Here is an 18,402-nt window from a genome sequence, read left to right as displayed (position 1 = left end):
CTTGGAGGGTAAGACAAAGCAACAGCAAGGCAGACGAAAGCCCAGTTCAAGTCTCCCTTCCACAGTCGGCAATGTGTATGATCTTCCTCTTCATGATCTTCCTGGGAGGAACAGGCTCTGCAGCTGTTGCATGTTCTGCCTTTGATACCAGTCACTTCATAGCCTACGGTAGTGTCCCATGTAGAAATCTCTGTGGGGTTAGAATAGCAGGACTGAGCCTAGGAGAGATGAACAGCGATGCCTGTGAGCCCTCGCTTCAGCGAGCATTAGCATCATTTGGAAGATTGTTAGACATGCAGAATCTCCGGCCCCATCCCAGACCTTCTGAATCAGGATTTGCAACTGCAATTAGCCCCAGGGTGATTTGTATGCACCTGAATGTACAGCTATCAGCTGTGTCCCCTATGCTACCGCCATCTTATGGTAGCTCCCAAATCTAGCTTCTCTCAAAATCACTTGAAAGGCTCATTAATACTTCATATTATCTGACCTAATAAGCCTGAATATTTTGTTAGGACTGGAGAGCTTGGGACTCCTCATTTTTAGCAAAACTCTTCGTTAGTGGTGACAGAGAAGGTTGGAACACATTTTAATAACCTTTTTTTTTTTTTTTTGAGATGGAGTCTCGCTCTGTCCCCCTGGCTGGAGTGCAGTGGCGCAATCTCGGCTCACTGCAAGCTCCATCTCCCGGGATCATGCCATTCTCCTGCCTCAGCCTCCTGAGTAGCTGGGACTACAGGCGCCTGCCACCGCGCCCGGCTCATTTTTTGTATTTTTAGTAGAAACGGGGTTTCACCGTGGTCTCCATCTCCTGACCTTGTGATCCGCCCGCCTCAGCCTCCCAAAGTGCTGGGATTACAAGCGTGAGCCACCACGCCTGGCCTTAATAACCGTTCTTTTTAGTGATTCCTTCTTATCCATAAATTTCCAGCAGAGTATGAGTTCTAGAGTCAAATGCAAAAGGTTCTAGGGCAGCACTGTTCAATAGAACTCCCTGGGATGATGGAAATGTTCTGTTTGACACTTTCCAATATGGTACCCACTAGCCACATGTGGCTACTGGGTACTTAAATGTGACTAGTGTGCCTGAGATGCTGAATTTCTAATTTTGTTTAATTTTAATCAAGTTCAAATAATCACACGTGGCCAGTGGTCACTATATTGAAAGTGCAGTAGGGGTGAGGTATTTTGTTTCATGTGGTCTTGTCGGTCTGACTGAGCAAACAACCTTAACGTTGATTTTCCAGTATTTACAAGCATAAGGGAATGGAGGGATCCTGATTGTCATGGCCTGTCTCTGGTAAAATATCAGTGGATTTAGAACTGCTATCTTAATCAGATCAAGGGGCTTTTGCCCTGATGTTATGTATTTCTCTCACTGTTCCCTGAGTGTCCCTGTGGGTATATCACAGTATCTAGCCTTTTCTCTGTCTGCTTGAAGACTGAAAATGTCTAATTCCAGTTCAGTGTTTTTCCTTGGACACTAACCTTCTCTTCTGGCTGCCACACTTTTTAGAACAAATATAAAGCTGAAATTCTCAAAAAACTGGAGCATCAGAGATTGATAGAGGCAGAAAGGAAGCGGATTGCTCAGATGCGCCAGCAGCAGCTAGAATCGGAGCAGTTTCTGTTTTTCGAAGATCAACTCAAGAAGCAAGAGTTAGCCCGAGGTCAGATGCGAAGTCAGCAAACCTCAGGGCTGTCGGAGCAGATTGATGGGAGTGCTTTGTCCTGCTTTTCCACACACCAGAACAATTCCTTGCTGAATGTATTTGCAGATCAACCTAATAAAAGTGACGCAACCAATTATGCTAGCCACTCTCCTCCTGTAAACAGGGCCTTAACGCCAGCTGCTACTCTAAGTGCTGTTCAGAGTAAGTGATGAAATGCACCCCCGTGAGACACTGAGGCTCATCGGATGGAACCGTATTTCTATAGCATCTGGGAGGGTCCTCCTCATTTCATTACTAATTGTAGTAGGACCCCTGCATAATATGGTATGCATGACAGAACTAACCTTTCAATACTCTCTGGCTTTTACTATATATAACCTTAAAATTCAGGAAATATGATGCCCCCGATAGAGCAGAGACTCAATCATAAATGGGAAGTATTTTATCATTGAACAGAGATTTTAAATGAGAAGAATTTCAAGTCCTTTTGTCTTCTATGTATTTTAACTAAGAAATACATACATCTTAAATACATCCATCTTTCTGGAGAGAAAAGGTGTTGAGAAAATTGTTTATCCAGGACTTTGCTCAGCAATAAATGTTTATACTCGGTATGCTTAGCATCATCCTTGGACTGAGAGAATCTCATACACATAGATAATTAACCTCCCAATGGCCTGTGTGTTTCTGCAAGAATTAGTGCTGCTCCGTACTGCCAGATCAGTGCTGGCAGGTTTCCAAAATACAGAATTCTTCTTCACAGACACTGTCAGATGGAATTTGTGTTCCCATTTATTTGAAATGAGTGATAATAGGCGACCATTTTTAAAGTTACTTTACTGCTAATTGTTTACCAAAACGTTGTGCTTTGACTTGCTGATCACCAACTTTCATAAAGATATAAGTAACATGGTAAACACAGTATTTATCATATGTCTTATGGAGTATGAGATGCATTCTACACAGCCTATGCATTTAACCGTATATTTACTTCCTGCCAAAAGGTAAAATAACATGTAAGTAGTTGACCCAAGGTACAAACATGTAAAAGTGCTGGTACCTCCTCACTTTGCTTATAAAATAATTTATATACATAATTTAATTTTACTTCTAGTTAATGTTTACTTCTAAGAGTTTTAAAATAAAATATGCAAAGTGGAACACCTGATACTTTTATTTTTGAAATTTATGTCCAACTGCGACTGCTTGCCAATAGCAATTTTGAAAGATGGGACATACAGTTTGTTTTTTAGCCTTTTCTCCCTTTTTTGTTTCTTAGATTTAGTGGTTGAAGGACTGCGATGTGCAGTTTTGCCAAAAGATCTTTGCCACAAATTTCTGCAGCTGGCAGAATCTAATACAGTGAGAGGAATAGAAACCTGTGGAATACTCTGTGGAAAACTGGTATGATCTTTATATTTATATATATGTATCTGCATAAGATACTTTTAATAGTACTAGATTTCTTCTGATAAGTGGAACAGAATAAAAGCATGCTAAGAGTTATCAGTATTATGAAATTAACATTACACAAATTAACTTTATAAAACTACTGTCATTATTAATGGAATGATCCTTCTAGAAAATAGATTGTAAAATTTCAGAGACTCTATAAAAACTTGTCCTAAAGATCAACCTATAAATTAAATCTTTGATTAGAAAAATGGTATGAAATATAGGTCTTCAGATTTCCAAATCTATCTGGTTGCCAAATCAAATTTTCATTGCAATTGTTAGCTTCACATACATTCGTATAATTAACTTAATCTGTGGCATGTATTATCTTGCTGTCCTTTTTGAGAAACACATGGAATAAAACTAGGATTTTGTTGTTTCCTTTAGTTTAAGGCAGTAGTTTCAACAAAAGCCTATAGGCACAGGACATATTTAATTATGGAAGATATCATAAGTATGTGATGAAAGACAATGTCATAATAGAAGGAGATGAAAGAAAGGAGGTGCATTCAATTTCCTATCTACAACAAAGATAAATAATGTTTCTTTGGGCGTGTCCTTTCATAGTCTGTTTTGAGTGCTAGTTTATATATCTGGGTCCAGGCATATTTTCAGTCCTCAAAATTTAGCTTAGGAACCTCTGCTTTATTGAATAATGCTACATTGTATTCAATACACAATCTCCTCCTGCATTCCAGTATTCTGTCATCTCTTTCCCTCCAAGATAGAGGAAGCCATTGGTGGCAAGCACAGGAGAATGGGCATCTACAGTCACCTCTGTTGCACTTAAGGAGACAGTGTGCTATTGAAACATCCACCCCCACATCCTGTGTTGTATTCAGATTGATTTATTGATTCATTTGTGATTCATTCACTCCGTTGTCAGACAAACATTTACCGAATATCTAAATGTGCCAGGCAGTGTGCTGGGTATTAGCAGTGGGTGTCCAGCAACAGCCTGCCTCACGATACTTATGATGCTGTGAAGACCCAGACAGATGACTAATGATAAGTGGGGCTGAGTGCTGTCTGTGCAAGTGCAGGGAATCATGGGAGTGTGTAACTAGTAAATCTAACCTTGTCTGAAGGGTGGAGAAGGGTTTCCCTGAGAAGTGATGTTTGAGCTAGGCCTGAAGAATACATAAAGGAAGAGGTTGGATGGAGGGAAGAGTTGAAATCAGGGCGAAGGAGCAGTGCATAGTGTGCAGGAAAGCCCTAAGGCTAGAGAGAGGATGGTCCTCTGGACAGAGAAAGGCCAGCCTGCCTGGGGGAAGACAGCCTCTCACTGCACAAACATCTCTTCCTTCAGGATCCCATGGCACTTCACAACCCTCTTCCTCTCAACTCTTACCTTTTGCCTAAGGGGAATAATTTGTTTTTTCCTTTCTCTTTATCTGATTGCAAATCCAAAACATTATCTTAATTACAGAAGATCCTAGTGAGTCCTCGCAACATTCGAAGAATGTCTTAAATCTTGAAGTGACGTTAAATATAATTAGTAATATAAAAACAAAACCATCAACCTTCACAACCCTAAGAAATGCCTTTTGGTAACACCACAAAATTATTTAACTAGTATCTCCCCCTCCAAACAAGTCTGTCCTTGTTTTGTTCAGTTTTTCCATTACAGCTATATCAAGACATCATTTATTAACTAAACTTCCACAGAAGCCTGGCATGCAAATTCCTATTTATGTTATGTTTTCTATTGTGAAAGTGGGTTTCAAGCTACAAACAACTGAGTCTCAAACTTTTGGCAAAGAATCCATTTTTACTGTTGGGACTTGTTTTTGAATTGGGAACGGTTGTGTGTCCCGGTACAGGGAGGGATAATGTAAGTGGTCCCTGTACCTAGACACACACCCCTATTGGCGGACTCTTTAGTCTTAAACATTGCACTTCCTGTTCCGTTGTGTTTTTTTTGTTTTTGTGTGTGTGTGTGTGTGTGTCAGATGCATGTCATTCTTTCTGCTACTTGTTTTTTAGACACATAATGAATTTACTATTACTCATGTAATTGTGCCAAAGCAGTCTGCGGGACCAGACTATTGTGACGTGGAGAATGTAGAGGAATTATTCAATGTGCAGGATCAACATGATCTCCTCACTCTAGGATGGATTCATGTACGTTTGACCTTTTGGGTTTCAGTTTATTTTTGTGTGGCATGCTATTTTCCTCCTTGAAAAAGTTTAGCCTCTTTTAAATAGCTTCTTCTTTTTAAATTTTTCAAATGTAATAAAGGTCATCATTTAAGTAGTGGTTCTCAAGCGGAGAGAAAAGAATAACAGATATTAAAAAAAATAAAGTTCATCATATTATGGCATGTTTTTCAGTGTTAGACTCTGTCTAAATCTGTCAAATCTGGATTTGGAGAACGTGTATCTTTTGCTTTTTCGTATCATCTAAAGTTAAAAGAGGTAGGAAGAAAGAGAGTAACATTTGGAAATCAGGTGATTTGTTTTAGATGATTTTACATAGCCTAGTGAAGGCTGAGCCAAATTGTTAACTGATTTGGCTACACAACTATTAATGTGGGTCTAAATTAGATTATTTTAAGAAAATATCTGAAAATGTTTCTTTTAAACGTGTTTGTATATATCAGCTACACTTCCTGACACCCCTCAGATAGGCAAACGATGTATGCATCACTGTATAAACAGCCACAGAGTAAGGCAAGAGGATAGGGCCCAAAACATTGAATTCCAACATCCACCAGGCCATCATAGGAGCAAGTCAAATAGACATGAGGTTAAATCTTGGCTGTGCTAAGAATTTACTGTGGGGGCATTGGCAAGTTATTAAGCAATCTGAGCATCAGTTTTATCGTCCATAATATGGAGATCATAATACTTGACTTCACAGGATATTTCATATTAAATGAGATACTATTGGTGAATTTCACAGCACATTTTTTGAGGGACTCAGAAAATTGTACCTATTATAATTGGTGATAATAATCTATCCTTTCTAGCCATAGTGCAGTCCAGCTGAGGGAAATTTTTTCCATTCAGTCTCACATAAGCTGGATCTAGGATAACGTCTTGGTGTGTTTTTGCTGCTATAACAAAATGCCTGATATAGGGTAATTTAAAAAGAACAGAAATTTGTTTTGTCTAGTCCTAGAGGCTGGGAAGTCCAAGATCAAGGCACCAGCATTGGTGTCTAGTGAGGGCTGCTCTCAGCTTCCACAAGCAGCCTTCACTAGACACCAATGGCACCTTGTTGCTGTGTCCTCACAGGGTGGAAGGCAGAAGGGCAAGAGAGCACTCCCTTCAACCTTAAGCCCTTTCACAAGCGTCTTAATACCATTCATTAGAGTGGAGCCTTTGTGATTACTCACCTCCCAAAGACCACACTTCTTAATACTGTTGCATTGAGGATTAAGTTTCATCATGAATAGTGGTGGAGACCCCACCATTCAAACCATAGCAGGCTGGGATAAGCCATCCCTCTAAGATGGGATACTGGCCAAGAAAATTTCCAGGACGCATTCTGGGGACCTCCAGGTGCCCTTGAGGAATGATACATGATCATTTTTACTTGCTTTATAGAGAAGCCCTGGGGAGGGGCAGCATCCACACACACACACACACACACACACACACACACTTCCTAAGCATTTGGTATTATGCAGTTCTGGAGGGTACAGGAGACTTTAGTCCCAACTCCACCTGTAAATTATTATGTTCTATCAGTCAGGACTTCTAGCCTAGTTTCCAGATTCCCTCATTGGCTGAGTGAGGTTCATGAATGCCTTCTCTCCTCACTGGATTTCTGTGAACAGGAAACAAGATACCAGGTGTGAAAACTCTTTGAAAAGTATAAACTGCCTCTCAAATGCAAGAAATTATTTATAATGAAGAGTTTGTAAAACTCTACATATGTGTATTTGCTTTACTTAACAGTAAGTAATATGCATTACAGTTTGCCTGGAAATTGCTATATTATTTAGCTTAACATGATTTCTGTAAAAAGAATGCCTTATTTAGCTTGACATGATTTCTGTAACAAGAATGCATTTTAAAGCAAAACAAATTCTAGCAAGAATGACAGTCTATTAAATTATGCATTTACATTGACAAGTCAATGTTAGTTTATCTAACAAAACATTTTCCAAATTAGAAACAAAAATTTTCCCCTTATGAGCTACTGTGAACATAATGCATGCAGTTATGAAGGTAAGTTGTTTAATAAGTTTAGCATAATTCTTGAATTCTAGGACTTTTTGTTAAACTCATTTCACCATATCAAATTATTGTGGTTGGATGAAAATACAAAAATGTTACATTTCTAAACCTCAGTGATTGTAATGACTTTTTATGATGTTTTTTATCAAGTGTAATAATAGCAACAAATTCCAGAGCTGGCTTTTTTCAAATACAAATTAGTCATCGGGAAAAAAGGTCTGAAATATAATCAGACAGACATGTATTTGAATTTGGACTTTTTGGTTTAACTAGCTTTATGAGCATCCACAAGTTATCACTTTCTTGCTTACCTCAGTTTCCTCACCTGCAAAATGGAGATAATAATAGCACTTGTTGCTGTGAGAATTCAATGATATGACTCATGGAAAGTGATTAGTTCACATTATGCAGTTGCAATAAATGGCATCTGCTGCCATTGTTATCATTGTCATCATCATTTTCATTTCCGTAGAGTGAGGGAATGGGAGCCTCATTCTCCCATGGGAAAACTGTTCTCATTGGAATAGACATAATTCCTTTTGGCAGAAATGAAGGACTCAGGTCATGTGGTGTGCATTCCGTGTGGAAATAAATTGACAAGCAAAGTGATTTGTCTGTATGATAACCTGCTTGCCGCCTCCACAGCGCTATAGTTTCTTTGAACAATTTTTAATTTCTCACAAAGACATAGAAGCCTCTATTTTACAAAGAGAAGGTGTTCCTTGTAAGATAACAGGCTGTCAGATGCTCCCACTCGTACCCCCTACTGAAGATTTGCATTTTAAAAGTTAGGATAATTTCCATTCCTTTGTCGATCTAAGTTTTTATAGGCCAAGTGTTATTTTTTCCTTGCAGAACATGTAGCTTTCTGTAAATAATCATCTGATTTTGCCTTCATTCTATTAAAGCAGAAAAAAACTTTTTCTTGCTTTTTTTTTTTTTTTCCCCAAGACAGAGTCTTGCTCTGTTGTCCAGGCTGGAGTGCAGTAGAGTGATCACAGCTCACTGTAGCCTCAACCTCCCTGGCTCAAGTGCTCCTCTCACCTCAGCCCCCTCAAGTAGTTGAGACTACAGGCACATGCCACCATGTCTAGCTAATTAAAACAACTTTTTTTTTTTTGGTAGAGATGGAGTCTACCTATATTGTCCAGGCTGGTCTTGAACCCTTGGGCTCAACTGATCCTCTCACCTTGGCCACTCAAAGTGGGGATTACAGGCATGAGCCACTATGCCTGGCCTAAAAATTGTTTTAAAATCTTACATTTCTTTAATAGAATATAGTTGTGTGTAAAGACATTTAGCTACTACTATGGATCTGTGCCTTTTAGTTAATAAAGACATTAAAATAACAACAGCAATAACAACAGCTAATGACTTTTATTTCTATGTGCTAAGCACTGTTCCAAGAATTTTAATGGACTGTCATATTTCATCTTCGTAACAATCCCATGCAGAAAATATTATCCCAATTTTACAGATGATGAAATGGGCAAGAGAAGGCTAAGTAATCTTCACAGTGTCATATAGCTAGTGAGTAATGGTGTCAGGACCTAGACAGTGGTGCCATGAATCTTTGTTTCATGATTAAAATAGTCACATTCTTTTTTTCAAGAGTAATTAGGGTTTAATATGAATTTTTAAAATAACTAGATGTGCATTTATTTTTTATATTCAAATATGAACCTCTGATTGCATAAACACATTTGTATGTAGCCAGAGACTTGGCAGATTTCTTTTAATTTATAATCCCTCTTTTTTCCTCCCCATATATTTAGTTGCTATGCAAGATTAGTCCCAAATACCTTTAACAACTTGGAGTCTCCCATTCTCTCATTTATAGGAAATGGCAATCCACAAAACGATACACAGCAACATGTGGTCTATTTAGTGAAAACTTCCTTTTAATGTTCCTAATGTTGTATATACATATCTTGTGTCCAGGGTTTCCAATCACAGCTCTGCTCCTTACCAGCTGTGTGACCACAGGCGCATTATGTAACCTCCCTTAGTTTTGGGATCCTTGTATGTAAAATTCAGATAATAAAATAAGTATCTCATAAATGAGTTGTGATAATGCTATAAGAATCTATTTAAAGCCCCTAGCAAATTAATTTCCAGCTCTTTCTATCCCCAAAAGAAGAAAGTACACCAACACTTCTAGGAGCCTCTTCTCAAAGTCATAGTTATTCCAAAATAGCAAATAATAGGAATGCATAAAGGGAAGGATCATGTCAGCAAAACCTTTTTAAAAATCCCTTATTTGATTAATGGTTAAAAATAATTTTTTAAAAAACAGAATTTTCTATTAAAATAAGCTGTGGCCTTGCCTAAGACAGCTATCCTAGTAAAATTGTCTTCTTTTCTATTTATAGACGCATCCCACTCAAACTGCATTCTTATCCAGCGTTGATCTTCACACTCACTGTTCCTATCAACTCATGTTACCAGAGGCCATTGCCATTGTTTGCTCACCAAAGCATAAAGAGTAAGTGTGACTCTTCGGGGGAGCCCAAAGAAGGCTTTGTCTAGGGCTGCTGGGTTCCTGTGTGTCCAGACACCAGGTTGTGGTACTTGGATTGGCAAGCACACAACACCCTCGGTAAAAAGAGATGGGTGGCAGTCAGCTGCCATCGACCCGTAGCCCTGCAGTTTAAGGTCCATTCTGTGGCAGAATTACTGATTTTCTTTCTTCAGTTAGCGTGACCTTGAAGTGAATAACATTTAAGAAGGATGCTATCCCAGTTAGCCTTTTTAGGACTCATTTCTACTGTATTATGTTCTACCATAAGAAATGTTCTAGCCTTAGCTGAGAAAAAACCTTTCTAGCTTTGGAGACACTGATTATTGTAGAGTAGTTATGAGCATGGGAATCAAACAAGCATATGGAAATCATGGCTCCACCCCTCAAGTGTTGTGTTAGGCAGGATACTTGACCACTGTAGGCCTCTGCCTCTTCATCCCTGATACCTGCCCATCAGGGATGGATGTAAAGATGAAATTAGATAATAGCCTATGTACAGTGCTTAGCATAGTGCCTGGTACCACAGCAGGCACTCAATACCTATTTGCTATTGCTATAATCTGTATTAACATTATTAGAAGAATTCGAAATATCTGCCACTTGTAATTTCCTCTCGTGGGACTCTCTGGTGGGGCCTTGGCCTTTCCTGTGGGGTCACACACAATAGCTTATTTGCCTTGTCCCCTTAACGATCCTGCAGGCTCCTAGCAGCAGCATTGCCTCCTCCTGGGTTTCTCTCCTCTGGGCCAGTCACTGGTTAAAAAAAAAAAATCACTATAGAATTCCTAGTTTGTGAGTTCTCAGTCCCATTTGAGGAATGTGTATGTGTGTGCTGTTCAAATAAAGCATCTGGAATGCCCAAATGATCCTTAATTTTTCTACCTGTTTTCACTCTGAAATTTAGCACTGGCATCTTCAGGCTCACCAATGCTGGCATGCTTGAGGTTTCTGCTTGTAAAAAAAAGGGCTTTCATCCACACACCAAGGAGCCCAGGCTGTTCAGTGTGAGTACATCATATTAGTTATTTTTCCAGGTATTTCTTATTCACTGCCCCCCAACCTGTTTTTAAATAAATAGTAGCAGTCTAATATAAGATAAAATGCTGTACTGCTTAGTTTGGAGTTTTATCTCAGAAAATTAGTCTATCTGTATACTTAATTTCTGATTTATTCTCAAAATAATTGTATTTACAAGGAAACATCAATATTTCTATAGCAGAATTAATGGTGCACAAAGTTACCTTTCCACTTATATATATGTATGATATTTAAAAGTTTTCTTCAGAGTCCAAATAAGTAAACAATTATCATAGAAAATGGCATTTAAAATGTTGCATGAATTCTTTCTGCGTGATATGGCCAAATTAGTTTTTTCATAGCAATTGTATCAAAACTACGATCATACTTCTTGATTACTTTTGCATAGTCCAAAAGAAACATTTGACTACGCCTTTTTTTTTTTTCCTAATTTTTTGGCAGTTCTGTGGCTGTAACATCAGAGAACATTATATTGAAATTAGAATTTACTTAAAATGAAAATTATTTGGCAACCCCTGTAAATATTTTTGTTTTTGTTGAAATTAATAAATGTGATTGTATTTGTTCTGATTGGAAATATTTTAAAAATCAGGAACAGTTTAAAATTAGGAAATCTGTACTCCCTCCCTAAAGAAAATCATATGGTAAACATTATGCTAAAATCAAACATATAGTAAAACCAATTTTTTCTTTCCTAGATATGCAAACATGTGTTGGTAAAAGACATAAAAATAATTGTGTTGGATCTGAGGTGATATGTTCTGAATGTAAGCACCGTCAACATCAGACACCTACTCACGGACATGTGGTTGCCGGATTTTCTTAAGATGTTTCCAGAAATGACTGATATTTTATATTTATACATTTTAGATCAGAAAGCTTGATATTTATTGCTGTTGCACATTTTGAAGTTTTCTTTTTGGGTTGCTCTGTGTCAAGAGAGGTTACATGGTGTTAAATCGGTACCTAATAATGTGCCCAAATACTATGACCAGATAATAAATTGTGCTGCAAACAACATGTCTGGTATTTATAGAGGTCTCTGCATACACTTTTAGAGCTTTAGATGATTTACTGTATTTTTTATTCACGTAAAATGTAATTCCAAATAAGAAATTCTGAGTGTATGTAGTCCCCAAAGCAGACCATCTGTTTCTGAAACCTTCCCCTGAGGTAGGTGAGCAGCTTCCGTGTGTAGATGAAATATGGCTGCCATTTATAAAGCTTGTTCTATGTTTTCAGTGTCATGAAATCCCAGGCTCAGAGAGATATCTCTGCAGTGAATCATTGTGTAAGATACAAGAACAACAGGCTTCTACTCAGGGGATCAGGTGTCAGAGGGCCTGAGATAGCAGACGATTCATTAACTTGATTTAGAAGACTAAAAGTAGAGAAGCTTGAGAGAGGAATTTTTTAAAAAGGGCTCAGATAAAAGTACAAAGCCTGTTACTGTGAACATGGACAGAGGTGATAGGAAGAAGAAATAAGACATAAGAAATAACTGGTAATTCTTAGTCGAAAAGAATGAATCAGAAAATAGTTCGGAAAGTTTTGTCATTAAAGGTATCTCTATATAAATTAGTCCCCAGAGAAAGAGAATCAAATAAGTTTGAAACTGAATAGGGTGACATAAATGTAATGTTTTAGTAAGGTGTGAAATGGCATTTGTGGCTATTACCTAGATAGTACAAGCATTTACCTGGATAAAAAGAGACAGATTAAATAGAAGGAATGAGAAACTTGGGTACTCTGTTAGGAAGCTGAACTGGTGGGAAAAACCTGAGGATGGAAACAATGTGGAGAAATTTTAGCTGCAGATACACAGAGGGCAGAATGGAAGTGATATTGTTGAGTTCTTTGAGAATAGGTCCTTCAGGACACTGAAGACTAGTTCTGCAGGTGACATCTTTATCTTGGAAGACATTGCTCCCAGGCACGTTGGGAAATCCTGGGCTGACAACCCTTTCCTTGATCAAGAAACTTGTGATCACTTCTTAATCTCCCTTCTCATCCTTTAGGGCCTTACCTTACTCTAGTCCAGCTTTCTTCTTTTTTCTTTTCAGCGCTTGAGTTTCCTTCTCCAGCCACCTCTTCCTGGATCTCCATGACTTTTCAACAGGGCCAAACTAATCCTATGTAACCTTCTGTCTTCCCACTGTCTTCTGTGCTAGCCTTAGCTATCCCTTCCTTTGCTTTCCTCATGACATTGTATCTGAGTTGCCTAAACAACTCATGTTTCCATGTACTAGCTTCCACTGCTTAGTTCAATGATTTCCACATTCCAAAGAGTATTTCCTGTACACTGTGCTTGGATGGGTTAACATCTGATATGGTTTGGCTATGTCCCAACCCAAATCTCATCTTAAATCGTAGTAGGAGGGACCTGGTGGGAGGTAATTGAATCATTGGGGTGGTTACTTCCATGCTGTTCTCATGATAGTGAGAGAGTTCTCAGGATATCTGATGGTTTCATAAGGGGCTTTTTCCCTTTTGCTCAGCACTTCTTCCTGCCATTATGTGAAGAAGGACGTGTTTTGCTTCCCTTTCTGCAATGATGGCAAGTTTCTTGAGGCCTCCCCAGCAATGCAGAACTGTGAGTCAATTAAACCTCTTTCCTTTAGAAATTACTCAGCCTTGGTCAGTTCTTTATAGTAGCATGAGAATGGACTAATACAACATCCCTCCCTGCTTGTCTAGTCCTCAATTCTGGTACCATGTCACCTGAATTCTGTTCCTGTTCTCATTTATACAGAATCACCTACTATGGGCAGGTCAATGGCTTGTTTCTGTTTCATGGCATCTTCTAGCTATGGAGAGCTTAGGTCTCAGACTTCAGAAGTAGAACTTGGCTTACCTTGTGCATGGACACTTTAGTCTATGGCCACCACTAGTTAAGAGCAGATTAACTCTGCAAGGCTAGCTCCATAGACACCTCACTTTTTTCCTGAGTGGTGCTGTCCTCAGTGTCTTAACACTTAAACACACCATGATATTCTGATATGCTTGATCAAAGGAAAATATTATATACTTTATTCAAGTAAAAATAATTGTTGGGACAATGGATAGTTGAGAAATGAGTGAGATCCTCTGTATAGAATTAAAAATTATAGTAATACACTAAGAGGATATAAAATGAGAGTTGTCCGATGAAAAACCTGGGGACATTGAATGGTGCCTAAAGATAGAAAGGACTCAGTTGAGAGCCAAGAACATTTAGCATCTTAGATTTCCAGAAAGATTAGAAAGAGAAGCTATGAGTATGCAAAACCATTATGTCCCTTCTGAATAGCAGGTTAGAAGAGAACCCATTTTTCGCTAAGAAAGTATATTGCATTTCATAAATAAGGGAGACATTCTTGGCACTTTTTTTGTAGTTTTTTTGTAGGTTTTTTTTTTTTTTTTTTTTTAAGTACAAACCAAATTAACCAGGATCTCACAGAGTGGGACTGTTGGAGGCGGCAAACCAGGGACCTGACTTTGGCTGCCAGAATGAGGCCCTGGGGCTGTGTCTGAAAGAAGAACCAACAGAAATGTGACCACATCACTAAGTAGTGAACTGGTCACGAGGCAGGTACCATGTTAACCAACCTGGAGATGCCAGTACACACACATGTGCATGAGCACCAGTGTTCATTGGATAAGCTATCCATGGAAGGTCTCTTTCACAACAGGCAAAGAGCACCTTCTCTTTTTTTGAGACAAGGTCTCACACTGTCGCCCAGGCTGGGGTGTAGTGGCACAATCATGGATCACCGCAGCCTTGATCTCCTAGGCTCAAGCTGTCCTCCCATCTCAGCCTCCCGAGTAACTGGGACTATAGGCACTCACCACCACACCTGGCTCTTTTTTTTCTATTTTGTAGAAATGGGGTCTTGCTGTGTTGCTAGGGCAGGAGATCCTTCTTTTGAATATGCATCAGTTCCAAAGCTCCATTTGCCACATCCTAAGGCAAAGATGGTTCTTCATTTCTTTTCAGATTTGTGTTTCTGTAGAAAAAAATGAAACAGTTAAGAACTTCCTTTGATTTTTCAATGCTAATTGGTTTGCATAGAGTGCCTGACACTGTATATGTATTTGTTATAGGCTGAATTGTGTCCCCCAAATTCATGTGTTGAGTTCGTTAACCCCCAGTACCTCAGAATATGACCAAGTTTGGAGATAGGGTCTTTACATAAATAATTAAGTTAAAACGAGGCTAGTAGAGTGGGCACTAATCCAGTATGAGTTGTGTCCTTATAATCAGAGATTAGGACAGACATACACAGAAGGAAGACCATGGGAAAACATAGAAAGAAGACTGCCATCTACAAGCCAAAGAGAGAGATCTCAGAAACCAACCCTGCCAAAACCTAGATCTCAGACTTCCAGCCTCCGGGACTGTGAGAAAATAAATTTCTGTTGTTTAAGCCATCCGGTCTGTGGTATTCTGTTTGGCAGCCCTCACAAACTGATGTGGTACCCGATACATATTTGCTGAAGTTGTTTATTTCCTTTTTCCTTACAGACTGAATTGGAAATGGCTTTCTTTGTTGTCATGCAGGGCAGAAATCATTCTTTCCATAGACCTTGTCAGTTGTAGAAGAGCAAAGCAGAATGTTTGCGGATTATTTTCAGCTACTCAAATTGTTCCTAGTTTTTTTTTTTTAGTAGGATTTTGCTTGTGGAAATTTGACATTTTATTTGAGGCCACACTGGTTCACTTCTGTTTTCTCCCAATTCATTTCACATTGCAACCACATCAACTGTGCTGGAGACTGTGTTATTACAATGATTTGACCTTAGATTGAGGTTTCTGTTGCAAAACCAGCTGAAGAGGTCCTAAATGTGGAAAGCAGATGTTTCTCTTCTGGCATGTCTTGCAGAATTATCTGGCAAGAGAATATCTTCTGTGAAGAAAATGCTTGAGAAATGTCATGCATTTGGCAATGATTAAGAAAGAAAGGTAAACCTTCAACTCTTTGTTCTTAAAAGAATTTGGCTTGTTATTTAGTGGGAAGACAACTAAGATGCAAAGAGCTTTTCTGCTCCTTTAAGAAATTTGTTTTCTTTTCCAGTCTTTTGATTCTTCATAAGGCCGGAATATACTTTCTCGGGGACAACTGATGAAAACACGATTTAGTGGCTCTTAGAGATTTAGCATACTGATGTCCAAGAAGACGTTGTTTTTAAAGTATCGAAAGACAGGTCTTCATTTGAACTGCTATACAAAAATGCCATAAACTGGGTGACTTAAACAACACTGTATTTCTGTCTCCCAGTTCTGGTGGCTGGAAATTTGATATCTGGGTGCCAGCATGGTCCAGTTCTTGATGAGAACTCCCTTCCTTATTTGCAGATGACTGCCTTCTTGCCCTACCCTCAAATGGGGGAGAGAGAAATCATCTCTCTCATGTCTCTGCTTATAAGAACACAAATCCTATCATGAGGGTATGACTCTACCTTCATGACCTAATTATCTCCCAATGACCCCACCTCCAAATATCATCACAATGAGGATGAGGTTTCTGCATATTAATGGTGGGGGCACCAACATTCAGTCCATAACTAGGCGAGTGCCAACTAGTTAGTTTCTTGTCTTTTTTCTGTGCCATATGGAGGCTCTGCTGTACATCTTCTGAGATCCCGTAGTTACTATATTAAAAAGTAACATTCCAATGAGAATGTGAATAGCTTTTATTATATTACCTCTGATCTGGTGTGAAGATGCTTTCAAATAGATTTAAGAAATTACTCATTAAAAGGATATTTTGCAAAAGGAATTGCCAGTTGATTAAATCATACTAGGTATTAAATTTTGCCTCATGGAAAAACAAACTTCTTTGACAAAAATAATTTCTTAATTAAAGCCATATCTTTTCATATTAATAATGTTGCTGTATAATTATAATGTTTTAATTTTACAATGTTTTTATAATTAAAGGACTTAGTAAAATCCATATTCCTGTATATGTTTGAACAACCAGAGATACAGAAATGGAAAAGGGAAAGAAAATCCAGGGAAGGGAACATTATTTAGAAAGGAAGCCTGTGATACTCTTAAGGTCTGTCACTACAGCTTACTAGATTTCAGGATGGGGATAGGAGATGCAGAAGATGAGAGAGGAGAAAACAGAGGAGGACCCTGGGGGAGGGAAGGTAGATTAAGAGCATTGCAAACTGTCTTTATTTAATTTGTTTGCTAGAAGTAAATGCCTTGACATTATCTGGACCACAAGACATTCTAAAACCAAATGGAGATAATTAGATTTTTTTTTTCTCTATCAAGGAGGATTACCCGTGCATCTCTATCAGGTAAACAAGAGTTGGCAGTGAAAAATTACAATTGTTTTCATGAATTAGTCATTGTCTCACTGGGTCCCAGATGTACCAATGGAATGCATGGTTAATTCATATTCTTGAGTCTGAAGAGGATGTTTAAAAATTATCCTCTGTATTTTCTCCAAGAGAAAAAGGCATTTACAGATTGATTTAAAAAGAAAAAAAGCTCAATTATGTTTCCTCCTAATATAAAGGCTCACAGACAAGGAAAGCAAAGCAAACAACTAGAAGAGATTTGCTGTGCTCTTGACTTTGGGAAAGGCCATGGGCAAATTATATCATTTTTAGGGAATTTAATTTCCTTACCTACAGAAATAAGGCATGTGAATCAACTGATTCATCTGGCTCTCTTCAGCAATAAAATTTTGTACTTATCAAGGTTCTTCCCAAGGCAATATGTTTTTTATTTTTTAAAAATAACTTATTGAAGCTCAATTCACATAACTTAAAAGTAACCATTTTAATGTGAACAATTTAGTGGCATTTAGCACATTCGATGTTGTGCAACCACCATCCCTATCTAGTTCCAAAACATTTCTGTCACTCCAAAGTAAAACCCCTTGTCCACTGTATTAGTCTGTTTTCACCCTGCTGATAAAGACATACCTGAGACTGGGTAATTTATAAAGAAAAAGAGGTTTAATGGACTCACAGTTCCACTTGGCTGGGGAGGCTTCACAATCATGATGGAAGACAAAAGGCATGTCTTACACGGCAGCAGAGAAGAGAGAATGAGAGACAAGTGAAAGGGATTTCCTCTTATAAAGCCATCAGATCTCGTGAGACTTATTCACTACCATGAGAACAATATGGGGGAACCACCCCCATGATTCAGTTATCTCCCACTGGGTCCCTCCCACAACAGGTGGGAATTATGGGAGCTACAATTCAAAATGAGATTTGGGTGGAGACACAGCCAAACCATATCACCCACTAAGCAGTTGCTCCCTTTCCCTCCCTCTCCCCCCAGCTCCTAGCAACTGCCAATCTGCATTCTGTATGGATCCATCTATTTTGGATATTTCATAGAAGTAGAATTGTACAATATGTTAGCTGTTGTGTCTGGCTTCTTTCACTTAGTGTATCATTTTGAAGGCTTATCCGTGTTGTAGTATGTATCAGTCCTTTATTCATCTTTATGGAATAACATTCCATTTAGGTATATACCACATTTTGTTTATTCATCCATTTATGGACATTGATGGACAT

The 18,402-nt window shown here is 38.5% G+C and overlaps 1 protein-coding gene across 9 annotated transcripts in view; it reads left to right on the top strand.

The window, feature by feature from the left end:
• The window catches only part of STAMBPL1 (STAM binding protein like 1), a 145,475-nt gene that overhangs the window by 34,947 nt on the left and 92,126 nt on the right, over nucleotides 1–18,402 (top strand). For 4 of the 9 annotated variants that reach the window (XM_031652194.1, XM_021943463.2, XM_031652193.1 and 1 more), the window contains 5 exons: nucleotides 1,517–1,874; nucleotides 2,953–3,077; nucleotides 5,115–5,252; nucleotides 9,689–9,801; nucleotides 10,742–10,841. In XM_031652194.1, coding sequence (XP_031508054.1) covers nucleotides 1,517–1,874; nucleotides 2,953–3,077; nucleotides 5,115–5,252; nucleotides 9,689–9,801; nucleotides 10,742–10,841 — 834 coding nt within the window. The other 5 variants (XM_031652197.1, XM_031652196.1, XM_031652199.1 and 2 more) reach the window with 5 other exon arrangements.

This window comes from Papio anubis, chromosome 11 (assembly GCF_008728515.1).
Source record: "Papio anubis isolate 15944 chromosome 11, Panubis1.0, whole genome shotgun sequence".
NCBI classification, from domain to species: domain Eukaryota; kingdom Metazoa; phylum Chordata; class Mammalia; order Primates; family Cercopithecidae; genus Papio; species Papio anubis.
Note: the sequence above shows the minus strand (reverse complement) of the source record. Positions and strands in the feature narration are given on the sequence as shown.